At 40.4% G+C, this 15312-nt stretch overlaps 1 protein-coding gene across 1 annotated transcript; it reads right to left on the bottom strand.

The window, feature by feature from the left end:
- Positions 1-5301: 5301 nt before the first annotated feature.
- On the bottom strand, positions 5302-14239 carry LOC115147002 (MOB kinase activator 1B-like). The gene is made up of 6 exons (XM_029688991.2): positions 13897-14239; positions 12893-13059; positions 12066-12159; positions 11558-11691; positions 11256-11419; positions 5302-10225 (listed from the first exon to the last, which is right to left on the bottom strand). The coding sequence occupies exons 1-6, from the start codon at positions 13908-13910 to the stop codon at positions 10148-10150; spliced, it is 651 nt and encodes a 216-aa protein (XP_029544851.1). The 5' UTR covers positions 13911-14239; the 3' UTR covers positions 5302-10147.
- Between the last annotated feature and the right edge of the window lie 1073 nt (positions 14240-15312).

The raw sequence follows: 15312 nt of genomic DNA, 5'->3' as shown, positions 1-15312 counted from the left end.
AATAAATGTTATTCTCTTCTCCATACTGTCGTTTAGTAGTCTATGACATCCTCTTTCCGGGGCATGCGTGACAGAGATATTTGTTCTATTTTTATGGAAATCCAAGGTTTCGTTACAGTTGTAGGGAGTGTAATACAGTTCTAATTGAGCTCTCGCTTTTGTAACAGTTTTGCTTCCATCCCTCTCCTAGCACCAGGGACCCTCTGCACACACCAACAACTGAAACCCTCGAAGCATCGTTGCTCCACAAAAGCTGCAGCCCTTGCGGAGCAAGGGAAGCAACAACTTCAAGTCTCAGAGCGAGTGAGGAAACCGATTGAAACTCTATTAGCGCGCACCCCACTCGCTAGCTAGCCATTTCACACCAGTTACACTTTGTGATGTTTGAAATTTTGGCGACAACAGCTGTCAGTCACATACTGTAGCCTATCATGGGTAAACAGTCCCTGTGGGGAGATGCTATACCACAGATAGAACAATGAGACAGATATTTCACCGGACATATAAATATGAAACATCTGTTTGGCATTTCCACTCACTACCCAATACAGTAGATAGAGGAAGCCCATTGCCCAGCAGTGGGATAAGATGGAATGAGAAGGATTTTGACCGTCATTCTGATAATTTACTGGTAATGAAACATTTTTAGCTAAATACAGTTTCTGTTCCCAAAACTACAATCTGTTAAGAACAGAGTGAACAAAGTTTTGTAGACTTTACCCTTTGCCAAAGTTTCAAAAAAATTGCATTGTGTAGGAGTGCAAAGGCGAATTGAGTTATTGCACACGCACACTTCTGAGAATTCATAGGCGAGCGAGTAAACTTCCACTGCCATCCATTCTATTGGCCAAAGTGCAATATTGGAAAATAAAATCGATGACCTACGATCAAGACTTTCCTACCAACGGGACATTAAAAACTGTAATATCTTATGTTTCACCGAGTTGTGAATGAACGACGACACGGATAATATAGAGCTGGCGGGATTTTCCACGCACCGGCAGGACAGAGAAGCTACGTCTGGTAAGACTAGGGGTGGGGGTGAGAGTGTCAATAACAGTTGGTGTGCAATGTCAAATAATAAAGAAGTCTTGAGGTATAGCTCGTCTGAGGTAGAGTACCTTATGATAAGCTGTAGACCACACTATCTATATTATTCGTAGCCGTCTATTTACCACCACAAACCAATGCTAGCACTAAGACCGCACTCAACCAACTCTATAAGGTCATAAGCAAACAAGAAAATGCTAATTCAGAAGCAGCGCTCAAAGTGGTCGGGGTCTTTAATGCAGGCAAACTTAAATCCCTTTTTACCTCATTTCTACCAGCATGTCACATGTGCAACCAGAGGAAAACAAAAACTCTAGACCACCTTTACTCCACACACAGAGATGCATACAATGATCTCCCCTGCCCACCATTGGCAAATCTGACCATAATTCTATCCTCCTGATTCCTGCTTACACGCAAAAACTAAAGCAGGAAGTGCCAGTGACTCGCTCAATATGGAAGTGGTCAGATGATGTGGATGCTACGCTGCAGGACTGTTTTGCTAGCACAGACTGGAATATGTTCCGGGATTTATCCAATGGCATTGAGGATTATACCACCTCAGTCATCGTGCATTGACGACGTCGTCCTCACAGTGACCATACGTACATATCCCAACCAGAAGCCATGGATTACAGGCAACATCCTCATCGAGCTAAAGGCTAGAGCTGCCGCTTTCAAACGCTTATAAGAAATCCCGCTAAGCCCTCAGACGAACCATCAAACAAGCAAAGAGTCAATACAGGACTAAGATTGGATCCTACTACACCGGCTCTGATGCTCGTCAGATGTGGCAGGGCTTGAAAACTATTACGCACTGCAAAGGGAAACCTAGAACATTCACAAAGCCACGGGGCCAGACAGATTACCAGGACATGTACTCAAAGCATGCACGGACCAAGTGGCAAGTGTCTTCACTGACATTTTCAATCTCTCCCTGACCGAGTCTGTAATACCCTACATGTTTCAAGCAGACCAACCCAGTCCCTGCACCCAAGGAAGCGAAGGTAACCTGCCTAAATAATTACCGCTCCGCAGCATTCACGTCGGTAGCCATGAAGTGGTTTGAAAGGCTGGTCATGGCTCACGTCACCAGCATCCTCCCGGGTACCCTAGACCCACTCCGATTAGCATACCATACCGCCCCAACAGATGATGCCATCTCAATCGCTCTCCACACTGCCCTTTCCCACCTGGACAAGAGGAACACCTATTTGAGAATGCTGTTCATTGACTACAGCTCAGCGAAAATACCTCTCTCTGCAACTGGATCCTGGACTTCCTGATGGGCCGCCCCCAGGTGGTAAGGGTAGGCAAGAACACACCTGCCATACTGATCCTCAACACTGGGGCCCCTCAGGGGTGTGTACTTAGTCCCCTCCTGTACTCCCTGTTCACCCACGACTGCATGGACAAACACAACTCCAACACCATCATTAAGTTTGCTGATGACACAACAGTGGAAGGCCTGATCACCGACAATGATGAGACAGCCTATAGGGAGGTGATCAGAGACCTGGTAGTGTAGTGCCAGGACAACAACCTGTCCCTCAATGCGAGCAAGACAAAGGAGCTGATCATGAACTACAGGAAAAGGTGGCCTGAACAGGCCCCCATTAAAATTGACGGGGCTGTAGTGGAGCGGGTCGAGAGTTTCAAGTTCCTTGGTGTCCACATTACCAACAAACTATAATGGTCCAAACACACCAAGACAGTCATGAAGAGGGCACGACAACACCTTTTCTCCCTCACGGGGCTGAAAAGATTTGGCATAGGTCCCCAGATCCTCAAAAAGTTCTACAGCTGCACCATTGAGAGGTTCCTGACCAGTTGCATCACTGCCTGGTATGGAACTGCTCTGCATTTGACCGTAAGGTGCTACAGAGGGTAGTGCGCACGGCCCAGTACATCACTGGGGCCAAGCTTCCTGCCATCCAGGACATACAGTATACACTAGGTGTCAGAGAAAAGCCCCCAAAATTGTCAGAGACTCCAGTCACCCAAGTCATAGATTGTTTTCTCTGCTACCGCACAGCAAGTGGTACTGGAGCACCAAGTCTAGGACCAAAAGGCTCCTTAACAGCTTCTACCCCAAGCCATAAGACTGCTGAACAATTAATCAAATGGTCACCGGACTATTTACATTGATTATTTACATACCCCTTCTATTTGTTTTGTACATTATTATCTATGCATAGTCACTTCACCCCAACCTACCTGTACAAATTACCTCGACTAACCTGTACCCCCGTATATAGCCTCGTTATTGTTATTTTATTGTGTTACTTTTTATTATTTTTTACTTTACTTTATTTGGTAAATATTTTCTTAACTCTTTCTTGAACTGCACTGTTCAGAAATCAGAAATTAAGATTAACCTTGATGCCTCAATCCATTAGTTTAGTTTAGTTCATGATTTCTCTTCCACACAAGGAGTACTCTGCATGGACTTCAGATGAGCATCGGTGAATGAGCCCAGTAACCTGCCAGTGGATGCCAAGTAAGCATTTCATGGTAAGGTCTCACTTGTTGTATTCGGTGCATATGACATATAAAGTTTTATTTGATTTGAACTGATTGACCAAACTCCAGCACAGTAGGTGGCAGCAAGCACCTTAAACTGACCACCATTACACCATAGAAGAAGAATCGAGTGGCGTTGTACAGATTCAGTTTAGTCATTCAGAGATCCTAATGAGCTCTTCCCAGTTAGGTAGTTTATGGCTAAAAACTTGGAACATGGCGTGGGAGTATTCAGAATAATTCTGTTTTTATCTGAGTAATTGTTGGGGGGTATCTACAAAAAATGTAACGTTAGATTGTAATGCCGTAGTTGTACATTTTCGGTGAAAATCCCTATGTCTGATATTGGATACACTATCTAGCTACTTCCCTCTCCTTACTGCAGCAAGCTGGAGCGAAGGACACTGTCTGTTTGTGTTGTCGGCATGCAGCGCAAAAATCTCAAATCAAATGTTATTCGTCACATGCTTCGTAAACAACAATGCAGAAAGAAAACAAATAAATACGCTTTTTGTATTCGACATGTAGGCGCAAGTCAGACAATTTTTATCCCCATAATGCTACACACCTACTTGACAAGTTATTCGCTCGAAAGCACACTATAGCAGGAACAGGTTTTAATTGGCTGATCTCTCAGGCTATAACCATCTATCTAGCTCAAACCTTAGAACTTCCCTTCTACATTGTGAACTTCAAAGCTCAAGTTGCTACACTCAGAGACGCAACATTGCGAGACTTCCAGGAACGCTTAAAAGAAACAGCCCAAACAGACCAGTTCGGCGCGAGAGACCATTAGACGTGTTTCTACGCATGAGCATTGCTTGCCAAGGTCGCCATGACATAGCCTACAAGTGTTATCAGCGATTTTTATTGGAGAAGCAGTTTCAGCCTATCTCCATGCTGTACGGTCTTTGGTGCAAGCAGAGGAAGTGTTTCAAGGCCCCCACCCCAGTCCATTAGCCAGATAATAATTTCACCCCAAAACTTGACAGGTCTAATTGGCAAAAAAAAACAGACCAGCCCATTTGGCATTTGACCGAAATGCCAGCCCACCCATTTTCACATATATGTCAGAACTCCGAATCAATTGGTCTTCCCCAAAATAATATGGTTAATGTGATAGGTTATTTTTGCCATTTTAGCCACACATTGTGTCTTAATTTAAGGTTAGGCATAAGGTTAGCAGTGTGGGTAGTGTTCGGTTTAAAACAGAAATAGGCAGAGTTTATGATTTTGTATGTGTTAACTAGTGATGACCCTCTGCTGCCTCGATTTAGAGCCACACCTCATAGTTGTGTGATTAGCGCAGAATTCAAATTGATTAGCATGTCACTCAGTAAATCCACACACCCTAAAATTCTAAACAGTCCCACACTGTTACCACGCTCTATAACGATTCAAGTCTGGGGACAGGTTAAACTGCAAAGGGCGGAAAGGGCTTATCAGGACGACTGACTGAAACGAATCCATTTGTCCCCACACGAGACTCTCAGCTGCGCGACATACGTCAACCATTTGGGCACGAGGCCTGTCTTGTAGAGCCTCACCCATCTCGGGTGTGGGTGCGGGAGATACTGTAGATCCGCCTAGATTTTTCCAGTTTGTGTGTATATACTGGTTACAATGTCCCTATACAGCATCTTTTCAACACATATGATCTGATCACCACAAAATACATTATGCTAGAAGTCTACTTTATTTTCCACAAAAGTGAGACATACTAGGCAATCTGGTCAAACACCTTTATTTGCCTTATAAACAGCATTCAGTATATTACAGTTCAGTAACTTTCAACAGCCTAATCAAATTCATTATTTACAACTCATTTATCAAAAGATTATATATATTACAGTAAAGGGAATATACAGTGCCTTCAGAAAGTATTTACACCCCTTGACTTTTCCCACATTTTGTTGTGTTACAGTCTGAATTTTAAAATGATTCAATTTAGATTTTGTTTCACTGGCCTACACACAATGCCCCATAATGTCAAAGTGGAAATATGTTTTTCGAAAATTTTACAAATGAAAAGTTGAATACTTATTGTCTTGAGTCAATAAGTATTCAAAACCTTTGTTATGGCAAGCCTAAATACGTTCAGGAGTAAAAATGTGCCTAACAAATCACATAAATTGCATGGACTCAGTGTGTGCAATAAGTGTTTAACATGATTTTTGAATGACTACCTCTTCTCTGTACCACATGCATACAATTACCTGTAAGGTCCCTCAGTCAAGCAGTGAATTTCAAAGACAGATTCAACCACAAAGACCAGGGAGACTTTCCAATGCACCGCAAAGAAGGGCACCTATTGGTAGATGGCTATTAAAAAAAAAACTATATAAAAAAAAACATTGAACAGCCCTTTGAGCATGGTGAAGTTATTAATTACACTTTGGATGGTGTATCAATACACCCAGTCACTACAAAATACAGGCATTCTTCCTAACTCAGCTGCAAGAGATGTAGGAAACCACTCAGGGATTTCACCACGAGGCCAATGGTGACTTTAAAACAGAGAGTTTAATGGCTGAGATATGAAGAAAAAAAACTGAGGATGGAATAAGTCAATCACCACCTTCCGGAGACACCTGAAACCCCACCTCTTTAAGGAATACCTAGGATAGGATAAAGTAATCCCTCTCACCCCCTCCCCTGAAAAGATTTAGATGCACTACTGTTCCACTGGAGGTCATAAGGTGAATGCACCAATTTGTAAGTCGCTCTGGATAAGAGCGTCTGCTAAATGACTTAAATGTAAATGTAAATGTTAAATGAATAACAACACTGTACTTACTCCACAATACGAACCTAACTGACAGAGTGAAAGGGAAGCCTGTAAAGACAAATATTCCAAAACATGCATCCTGTTTACGAGGCACTAAAGTAAAGTAATACTGCAAAAAATGTTGCAAAGCAATTAAACTTTTTGTCCTGAATACAAAGTGTTATGTTTGGGGCAAATCCAATACAACACATTACATTACTGAGTACCACTCTCCATATTTTCAAGCATAGTGGTGGCTGCATCATGCTATGGGTATACTTGTAATCGTTAAGGACTGGGGAGTTTTTCAGGATAAAAAAACAAAAACAGAATGGAGCTAAGCACAGACAAAACCCTAGAGGCAAACCTGGTTCAGTCTGCTTTTGACCAGACACTGGGAGAGGGCTCCCGAGTGGCGCAGCAGTCTAACGCACTGCATCTCAGTGCTAGAGGCATCACTACAGACCCTGGTTCAATTCCAGGCTGTATCACAACTGGCCGTGATTGGGAGTCCCATAGGGCGGCACACAATTGGCCCAGCAAAGTTAGAGTTTGGGTAGGCCATCAATGTAAATAAGAATGGTGTTCTTAACTTGCCTAGTTAAATACAAAAATAATTCACCTTTCAGCAGGACAATAACCTAAAACACAAAGCCAAATCTACACTGGAGTTGCTTACCAAGATGACATTGAATGTTCCTAAGTGGCATCGTTAAATCTAAATGAAAAAAAATGTCAAGACCTGAAAGTGGTTGTCTATCAACAACCAATTTGACAGACCTTAAAGAATTTTAAAAATAATAAAAATGGGCAAATGTTGCACAATCCAGGTGTGGAAAGCACTTACCAGAAAGACTCACAGCTGTAATCATTACCAAATGTGCTTCTACAAAGTATTGCCTCTGGTGTGTGAATACTTATGTAAATGAGATATTTCATTTGCAAAAAAAATATTAATTATGGGGTATTGTGTGTAGATGGGTGAGAATTATTATTTATTTTTAATCCATTTTGAATTCAGGATGTAACACAACAAAACGTAGAATAAGTCAAGGGGTATGAATACTTTCTGAAGGAAGAGTATAGACGGGATCAAATTCTGCTGCAATGTTCCCAGAGAAGCATGGCTTTGTTGCTTTACCACCTTATGATCAACACAATCACATTAAATTGTAATTTTCTAAAGCTATAAATCTAAATTAACAAATTAAACGCAATGATATAAGGGATTATGACATGGTGGAAAGGGGAGAAGTAACAACCTCTAAAAGAGACCTAATAACATTCTAAATCCTTTAATAGACCTACAATGACCAGTCCATGCCGGCTACCAAAATATGATATCACAGCAAATTCCTGGCCTTATTGTTGTATTTACAGTGTAGATTTCTGAACAGAAGTTAGTTATATCTCCATATCAAATCTTCCTGAAAAGTTGTCAAGATAAAATGGCATTTTAACAAAGCATTCCATTGCTTTCATGTCTTACTGCATACTCTAGTAGATCTATATTGAAGTCATCCAAAAGCAACGTCTCAGTCCCAACAACTACCTTTTAAAGTAACACCACTAACTATGAATAACACACGTAAAGAAAAGCATTTGTTCCCATCTGTGTGAATGGAAACTAGTAATCATTGAAATTTTGAAGAGTGGCATGACTTATTGCATAGTAAACATTTTCATTTTGGATTCCATCCCTCAGCAGTCTGCAGCACAGCAATACATTACTCAGACCTTACAAAAGGCATAAGGAATCATCACACTATTGAAACAGAAGCATATAGCACTGAATGTGCTATTATATTTCATTTGATGGCTTATTAGCCCAAACATTCTATGGGGAGAACATGAGAAACCAGGCTATAAATATGGCACTCTTGATCTCAAAGACAATATTTTACTTGTATACTGTATGTGGCCCATCAAATAAAGCTTTGGCAATTTGCTGGATTACCAGTATTGTATTGAAAACATACTTTTACAAAATGACCATATGTTTTGAGGCAAATCACAATGTGACCAATATGCTCAAATACTTATGTAGTCCCTTGAACTTTTATACCCTCTTAAAAATGTGCAATCTGTAGTGGTGAACTTCAATACGAGCAGATGATAAATGTTAATATACAGTTCCAGTCAAAAGTTGACACCTACTCATTCCAGGGCTTTTCTTTATTTGTACTATTTTCTACATTGTAGAATAGCAGACATCAAAACTATGAAAAAACATATGGAAACATGTAGTAACCACAACAAAAAGTGTTAAACCAAAGTATATTTTATATTTGAGATTCTTCAAAGTAGCCACCCTTTGCCTTGATGACAGCTTTGCACACTCTTGGCATTTTCTCAACCAGCTTCATGAGGAACGATTTTCCAACAGTCTTGAAGGAGTTCCCACATATGCTGAGCACCTGTTGGCTGCTTTTCCTTCACTCTGCGGTTCAACTCATCCCAAACCATCTCAATTGGGTTGAGGTCGGGTGATTGTGGAGGCCAGGTCATCTGATGCAGCACTCCATCATTGTCCTGTTGAAAAACAAATGATCGTCCCACTACGCACAAACAAGATGAGATGGCCCGTCGCTGCAGAATGCTGCGGTAGCCATGCTGGTTAAGTGTGCCTTGAATTCTAAATAAATCAGTGTCGACAGAAAAGCACCCCCACACCATCACACGTCCTCCTCAATACTTCACAGCGGGAATCATACATGCGCAGATAATCTGTTCACCTACTCTTATTGGTGTCCTTTAGTAGTGGTGTCTTTGCAGCAATTCAACCAGTCTCCTCTGAATAGTTGATGTTGAGATGTGTCTGATACTTAAACTCTGAAGCATTTATTTGGGCTGCAATTTCTGAGGCTGGTAACTCTAATGAAATTAGCCTCTGCAGCAGAGATTACTCTGGGTCTTCCTTTCCTGTGGCGGTCCTCAATGGAGCCAGTTTCATCATAGCACTTGATGGTTTTTGCAACTGCAGTTGAAGAAACTTTCAACATTCTCAATTTTCCAGATTGACTGACCTTCATGTCTTAAAGTAATGATGGACTGTTGTTTCTCTTTGCTTATTTGAGCTGTTCTAGCCATAATATCGACATGGTCTTTTACCAAATAGGGCTATATTCTGTATACCACCCCTACCTTGTCACAACACAACTGATTGGCTCAAACGCAATAAGGAAAGAAATTCCACCAATTAACTTTTAACAAGGCATATCTGTGAATTGAAATGCATTCCAGGTGACTACCTCATGAAGTTGGTTGAGAGAATGCCAAGAGTGTGCAAAGCTGTCATCAAGGCAAAGGGTGACTATTTTGAAGAATCTCAAATTAAATATATTTTGATTTGTTTAACACTTTTTTGGTTACTACATGATTCCATGTGTTATTTCATAGTTGATGTCTGCACTATTATTATACAATGTAGAAAATAGTAAAAATAAAGAAAAACCCTTGAATGAGTAAGTGTGTCCAAACTTTTGGCTGGTACTGTAAATATACAACACACAGAGGATGTCAATACATAGTTATTTCAGTTTTAGGGATCCGTTCAAATTAAAACCACATAGTACATCCAACTATAGAGCACATACCGGCTCAGACAGTAGTATAGAACTCCCCCATAGTATTACCCTAGTGCCTATAACAGTGCAAGACTCTTCCTTACTTACCTGGCTTTCTAGAGAACATGTTCGCAAAGTAAGCGTATGCTGTATACATATAGGCCAGGGCAGGGCAGAAGGGGTATCTGTGCAAAAAGAATAGTAGACTATCACAGAGTTAAAATGATCAGTCAGCCTGGGTTTATCTGTCCTTGGTGGTCAGCTTCTCAATCAAATCCTGTAGTGGGACCAGCTCTTTCCTTTCAATCAAGTTAAACTCCTGAAAAAGACAAAAAGAGAATACTTGGGTTAAAGCAGGCAATTGCTACAGATTGGTGGTGGATAAGGTGAGTTACCCCTTACCATTGCAAAGCACTTTGAGCATCTGGAAAAGCGCTGTATAAACCCAATTCATCGTTATAAAGATAATATCTCAGTCCTACTCAAAGGGTCATGGCCTCCAGTTCTAGGTCGCATAATCTGAGGATAGCCTGGTTGCAACCTTGTTTGAGTCAACATCAAACGAGCTAACTAAAGCAGATATGCTAGACTGGGAACCAGGTTTTACATCTTTATCTTTTAGCGTAGCCTTGCCAGTACTATAGAATTACCCAGTCGTGTAAAGTACTTAAGTAGAAATATTTTAAAGTACTACTTAAGTCATTTTCTTGGGGTATCTGTACTTTACTATTCATATTTTTGATAACTTTTACTTCACTATATTCCTAAAGAAAATGTACTTTTTACTCCATGCATTTTCCCTGACACCCGAAAGTACTCGTTACATTTTGAATGCTTAGCAGGACAGGAATATGGTCTAATTCACACAGACGTATCAAGAGAAGATCTCTGGTCATCCCTAATGCCTCGGATCTGGTAGACTAACTAAACACATGCCTCGTCTGTAAATTATGTCTGAGAGTTCGAGCGTGCCCGTGGCTATCCATAAAAATACAAAATTAACTTTATATTAAGCTTTGCTTAATTTAAAGGAATTTGAAAATATTTACACTTGTCCTTTTGATACTTACATGAATTATAGCAATTACATTTACTTTTGATACTTAAGTATATTTAAAACCAAATACTTTTACTCCAGTAGTATTTTACTGGGTGACTTCCACTCGAGTCATTTTCTATTAAGGTATCTTTACTTTTACTCAAATATGACAATTGGGTACTTTTCCCACCACTTCAATTACCAAGAAATTATAGGCCTATTTATTCCTGTGACGTTCATAGAGGTCGGTTTCAGTACTGAAATAGACTTGGGAACCAGGCTACATTGATAGTGGGCTCCAGTCCAGTACCTGAACGAAGAAGATGAAGTGTTTGAAGGAGGTGTTTAGGTGGGCCTCCTCCTGCAGCTGCATCACAGAGTCAAAGTGCTGGTGGTAGATGTGGGCGTAGACCCTGAACAGGCGCTTCAGGATGGTCTTAGCCACCGACATGAAGTTCCGCTTGAACGGGACACCTTGAGGGCAAAGACAAGGGTACAAAGTGTACAGATTAAACAGAGATGGGGTATTCTGATAAATTATGGTGTCACTTTACTACAAATGCAATGTGAAAGACATGGTTATGGAAAAACATGACAGACATGAACACATACCTATCTTAGATGGGAAGAGTGTCTCGTCATCGAGCTGGTCCTGCACCCAGGTCATTAGGTAATCAATGTACTTGGGAGCTGAGCATTTGATCGGCTTTTTGATGTTGGTTCCATCTGCCCAATGATACTCATATCTACAGAAGAGAAGTTTCATGAATGGCAATTATTACATTTTACATTTACATTTAAGTAATTTAGCAGACGCTCTTATCCAGAGCGACTTACAAATTGGTGCGTTCACCTTAAGACATCCAGTGGAACAGCCACTTTACAATAGTGCATCTAAATCTTTTAAGGGGGGTGAGAAGGATTACTTTATCCTATCCTAGGTATTCCTGAAAGAGGTGGGGTTTCAGGTGTCTCCGGAAGGTGGTGATTGACTCCGCTGTCCTGGCGTCGTGAGGGAGTTTGTTCCATTGTTCCATCCATTGTTCATAATTATCATTATGACATGACAAAAAAGCAAGCAAGCACATGCACGTACCTACACAACCACACCCACACTTACTTGGGCCCAGCAGACATGACAGGACAGCGCTCTTCAGTGCAGAAGTCTGTTATGGTACCATAGAGCATGTTGATCTGGTTGAAGAAATCTACAGCTGTGGAAATAAAGAAATAACAAGGACATGTGGCATCATGAGGGACATGTTAGCTGAGCTTCAGAGACTTTTATATCCTACAGACAACATTCATATTGAAGAAAATCAAAGTGCTAGTGTGTGATCTCAGATCTAATTAGTGTGTAGGCAGACATAAGGGGCACAAAGGCATTCTCACATTCCTCCACCCCTCCAGAGTCACCTCTCCTTATACGCAGTGTACTGCAAATTAAATCTTGCTCAGGGTCCCCAAATAGCTAGACTCATGTATTCCTCTCAAACACACATGAAATCAAATACCGTCTCATCTAATACACACTGAAGTCAGTAAATGAGCAATGTTCTGAAAGTTCCACCTGTCAAACAATCCTCCCATTCTATATTGAAACATGAGGAACAACTCCTCAGAAATTATTTAGTCATAGATTGAACTCTGTCTTAATGATGTTAGCGTAGCCTGGTTCTCTATTTGCTAATCTCACAGCAGAAACCTAACTAGTCGGTCCACTGAGTGACAGAGGTCATCTGTTTGTGTGTGTAAGAGAGAATGTGTTTGTGTGTGCCAGAGGATGTGAGATATCCGCCGGACGAGTCATTGGTCTTGGTGGAAGACCAGAGACAAACAAAGCACCAACAGGAGTGGACGATGAGCTCGGTTTAACAGTCAACGTTGTTTTTTAGGCCTACTATGTTAGTGGTGTTTATTGAATAGAGAAGCAGACTTGTTCCTTACTGTTGACAGCCACCCACTCGTTCAAGTCTTCCCCATCAGGCAGCATGACAGCCATGCGTAAATTCCCACTGCCCAGTGTAGCCTCTGCATGTTTCAACAGCTCATACTGGTGAGATCCCTCTGGGATGTTCTTCTTGGGCTTGAAGGTCTTGGAAGACCGATTGCCACTGTGTGAGAAATTAGATGAGTTGGATCGTGTGTCTCTCATAAAGGGAAACAAGAGAAGTGAAGTAGGGAGTGATACAGTAGACTACTCATTTATTTGATTGAAATAAATTGTTATGGAACAGGAAAGAGTATATAATCTGATTTCAACAATAACAAAAGCAGACCTCACACAATCTTAATAAATAGTAACAACCAAAGTGCTCTCATTGATACAGTCAGCTAACTAGCAAATGAGCTAACAATTTAGCTAGCTTTCATTCCAGTGTTTGACAAAGTTATGTAAATGGAAAAGAGACACTTCGACTGTAAAACGACTCCTCGACTCCTCTTTTAGCAAGCTAATATGGCCAGCTAATAACTAAGGCCTATGTAATTGCATCTCGCTAGTTAAATTAATGGCACAAAATTGCTAATGCTTTAAATACCCAAATGTACTATTTCCCTCTGTTGTGTAAGTAGCTACCTAGTTAACTAGCTATATATAATATTTATAATAGCTAACCTTGGCTAGCTAGACTAACTAACGTTAGTTAATCTAGACATTGTAAATTAGCAATTTATACAAGGCAGCGTTCAGCTGACGTTATAGACCTAGCGCTAGTTAAATTACCAAACCAACCAACAGTTTAGCCAGTTACACTCACTGCAGACACTCAGCTAGCTAGCCTGGCTTTACATGTTGTTAGCCAGCTAGCTAGTTAACCTAAAATAGTTAACTGTGTGTTAGCTTAGCTAGCTAACGTTAACATATTCAACAACGGTGGAAATTGTAACATTAACTTGATAAGGCAGGCACATTGAACAAGCACATCAAAATAATAATAACGAATACTCACAAAAGAAAGCTCATGTTTATCTTCTTTAAAGTTATACAATAGGAGCCTTCGCTAGGCCGTTGTGGAAAGAGATGAAGTCAAAACAAATGATTCCAGTCCAGTCAGTATAAGCACAGTGCCAGTGCCGTGGCTTGTCAAACTAGTCCAAATGTCACAGACTGCTTAAAGCGGCCCCTGGCCTGACACAAAACTTCGCCCTGCCATTAAAATGTAGCTTTGCATCAGCGAGCTCTGCAACATCTAGCTACCTAGCCACGGTAATATACATTCGACCGCCCTAAACGTTTGCTTATCTTGGTTGATTGAGTAACATTACTGTGAGATCTGGCAAAGTGCACAGCACACTTATTTTACAGCTCTCTTCAACGAGCCCTACTTGGAAATGAAATCTCGCGATAGAATCACATTAACGTTTTCTTTAGTACTCTGCTCGGACCAGCAGAGAGCAGTGTTGAATCAAAGTGAATTTAAATATGGTTAAATCGTTTTTCATTGGTAAAACTGGTGCTCTCAATTTTATGTTAGAATCACCGACAGTATTTAGCACTAGAACAAGTGATTCAATTGAGATAGGCCTTTATTAATCCTACTTTTGAAGCACATCTCCGGGAGTAGTTTTGGTCCATTGCCATCATGGGTTATAGATTGAAAAATGAAGGCGTTTACATATTTCAATAGGGACTCCTATTGGTCATATTTTTGCAACCCATTTACCAATCACAGTAGCTATCCTAAATTAATAGTATGTTAAATAATACACATTGGCTAATAAGCCAATTCAATTTTGTGACTGTTACCTCCCGTTTTAGTTATTGTGATGATAATTATTAGGTGAGAGTAGCTACAGTATAGCCTAGTTTTTGGCTAAATTATCTAGCTAGCTGCTCTGAGCATGACTTGCTAGAAAGTTGGAAATAAGTTGAGGCAAAAGTAACTGAACAAGACATGTTTTATTATCAGTTGAAGCAATATGTTTCTCCTGTCTTCAATGAAAAGGTCATATTAATCTCCCCAAATAAATACGATCTCTGACGAGACACGACTCTCCTCTATCTTGCGTAACAAACACTACACCTGTCCAACCAGTAGCGGATGAGATGTTCATAATTAAAACCATACATTTTTTCTTCTTCTTTTTCAGCAAGGTTTAACGACGGTTGGCATCGAATATTTTGCATTACCGCCCCAACCAACTAAACTATAGTATATATACAGTATATATATATATATAAATATAGTATATATATAGTATATATATATATATATATATATATATATATGCATTTGGAAAGTATTCAGACCCATTGACTTTTTAAACATTTTGTTACGTTACAGACTTATTATAAAATATATTAAATTAAATGTTTTCCTCATCAATCTACACACAATACCCCATAATTACAAAGCAAAAACAGG

This window comes from Oncorhynchus nerka, linkage group LG19 (genome assembly GCF_034236695.1).
Source record: "Oncorhynchus nerka isolate Pitt River linkage group LG19, Oner_Uvic_2.0, whole genome shotgun sequence".
Classification (NCBI taxonomy): Eukaryota; Metazoa; Chordata; class Actinopteri; order Salmoniformes; family Salmonidae; genus Oncorhynchus; species Oncorhynchus nerka.
The sequence above is the reverse complement of the archived record's forward strand: the minus strand, read 5'-3'. Positions and strand labels throughout refer to the sequence as shown.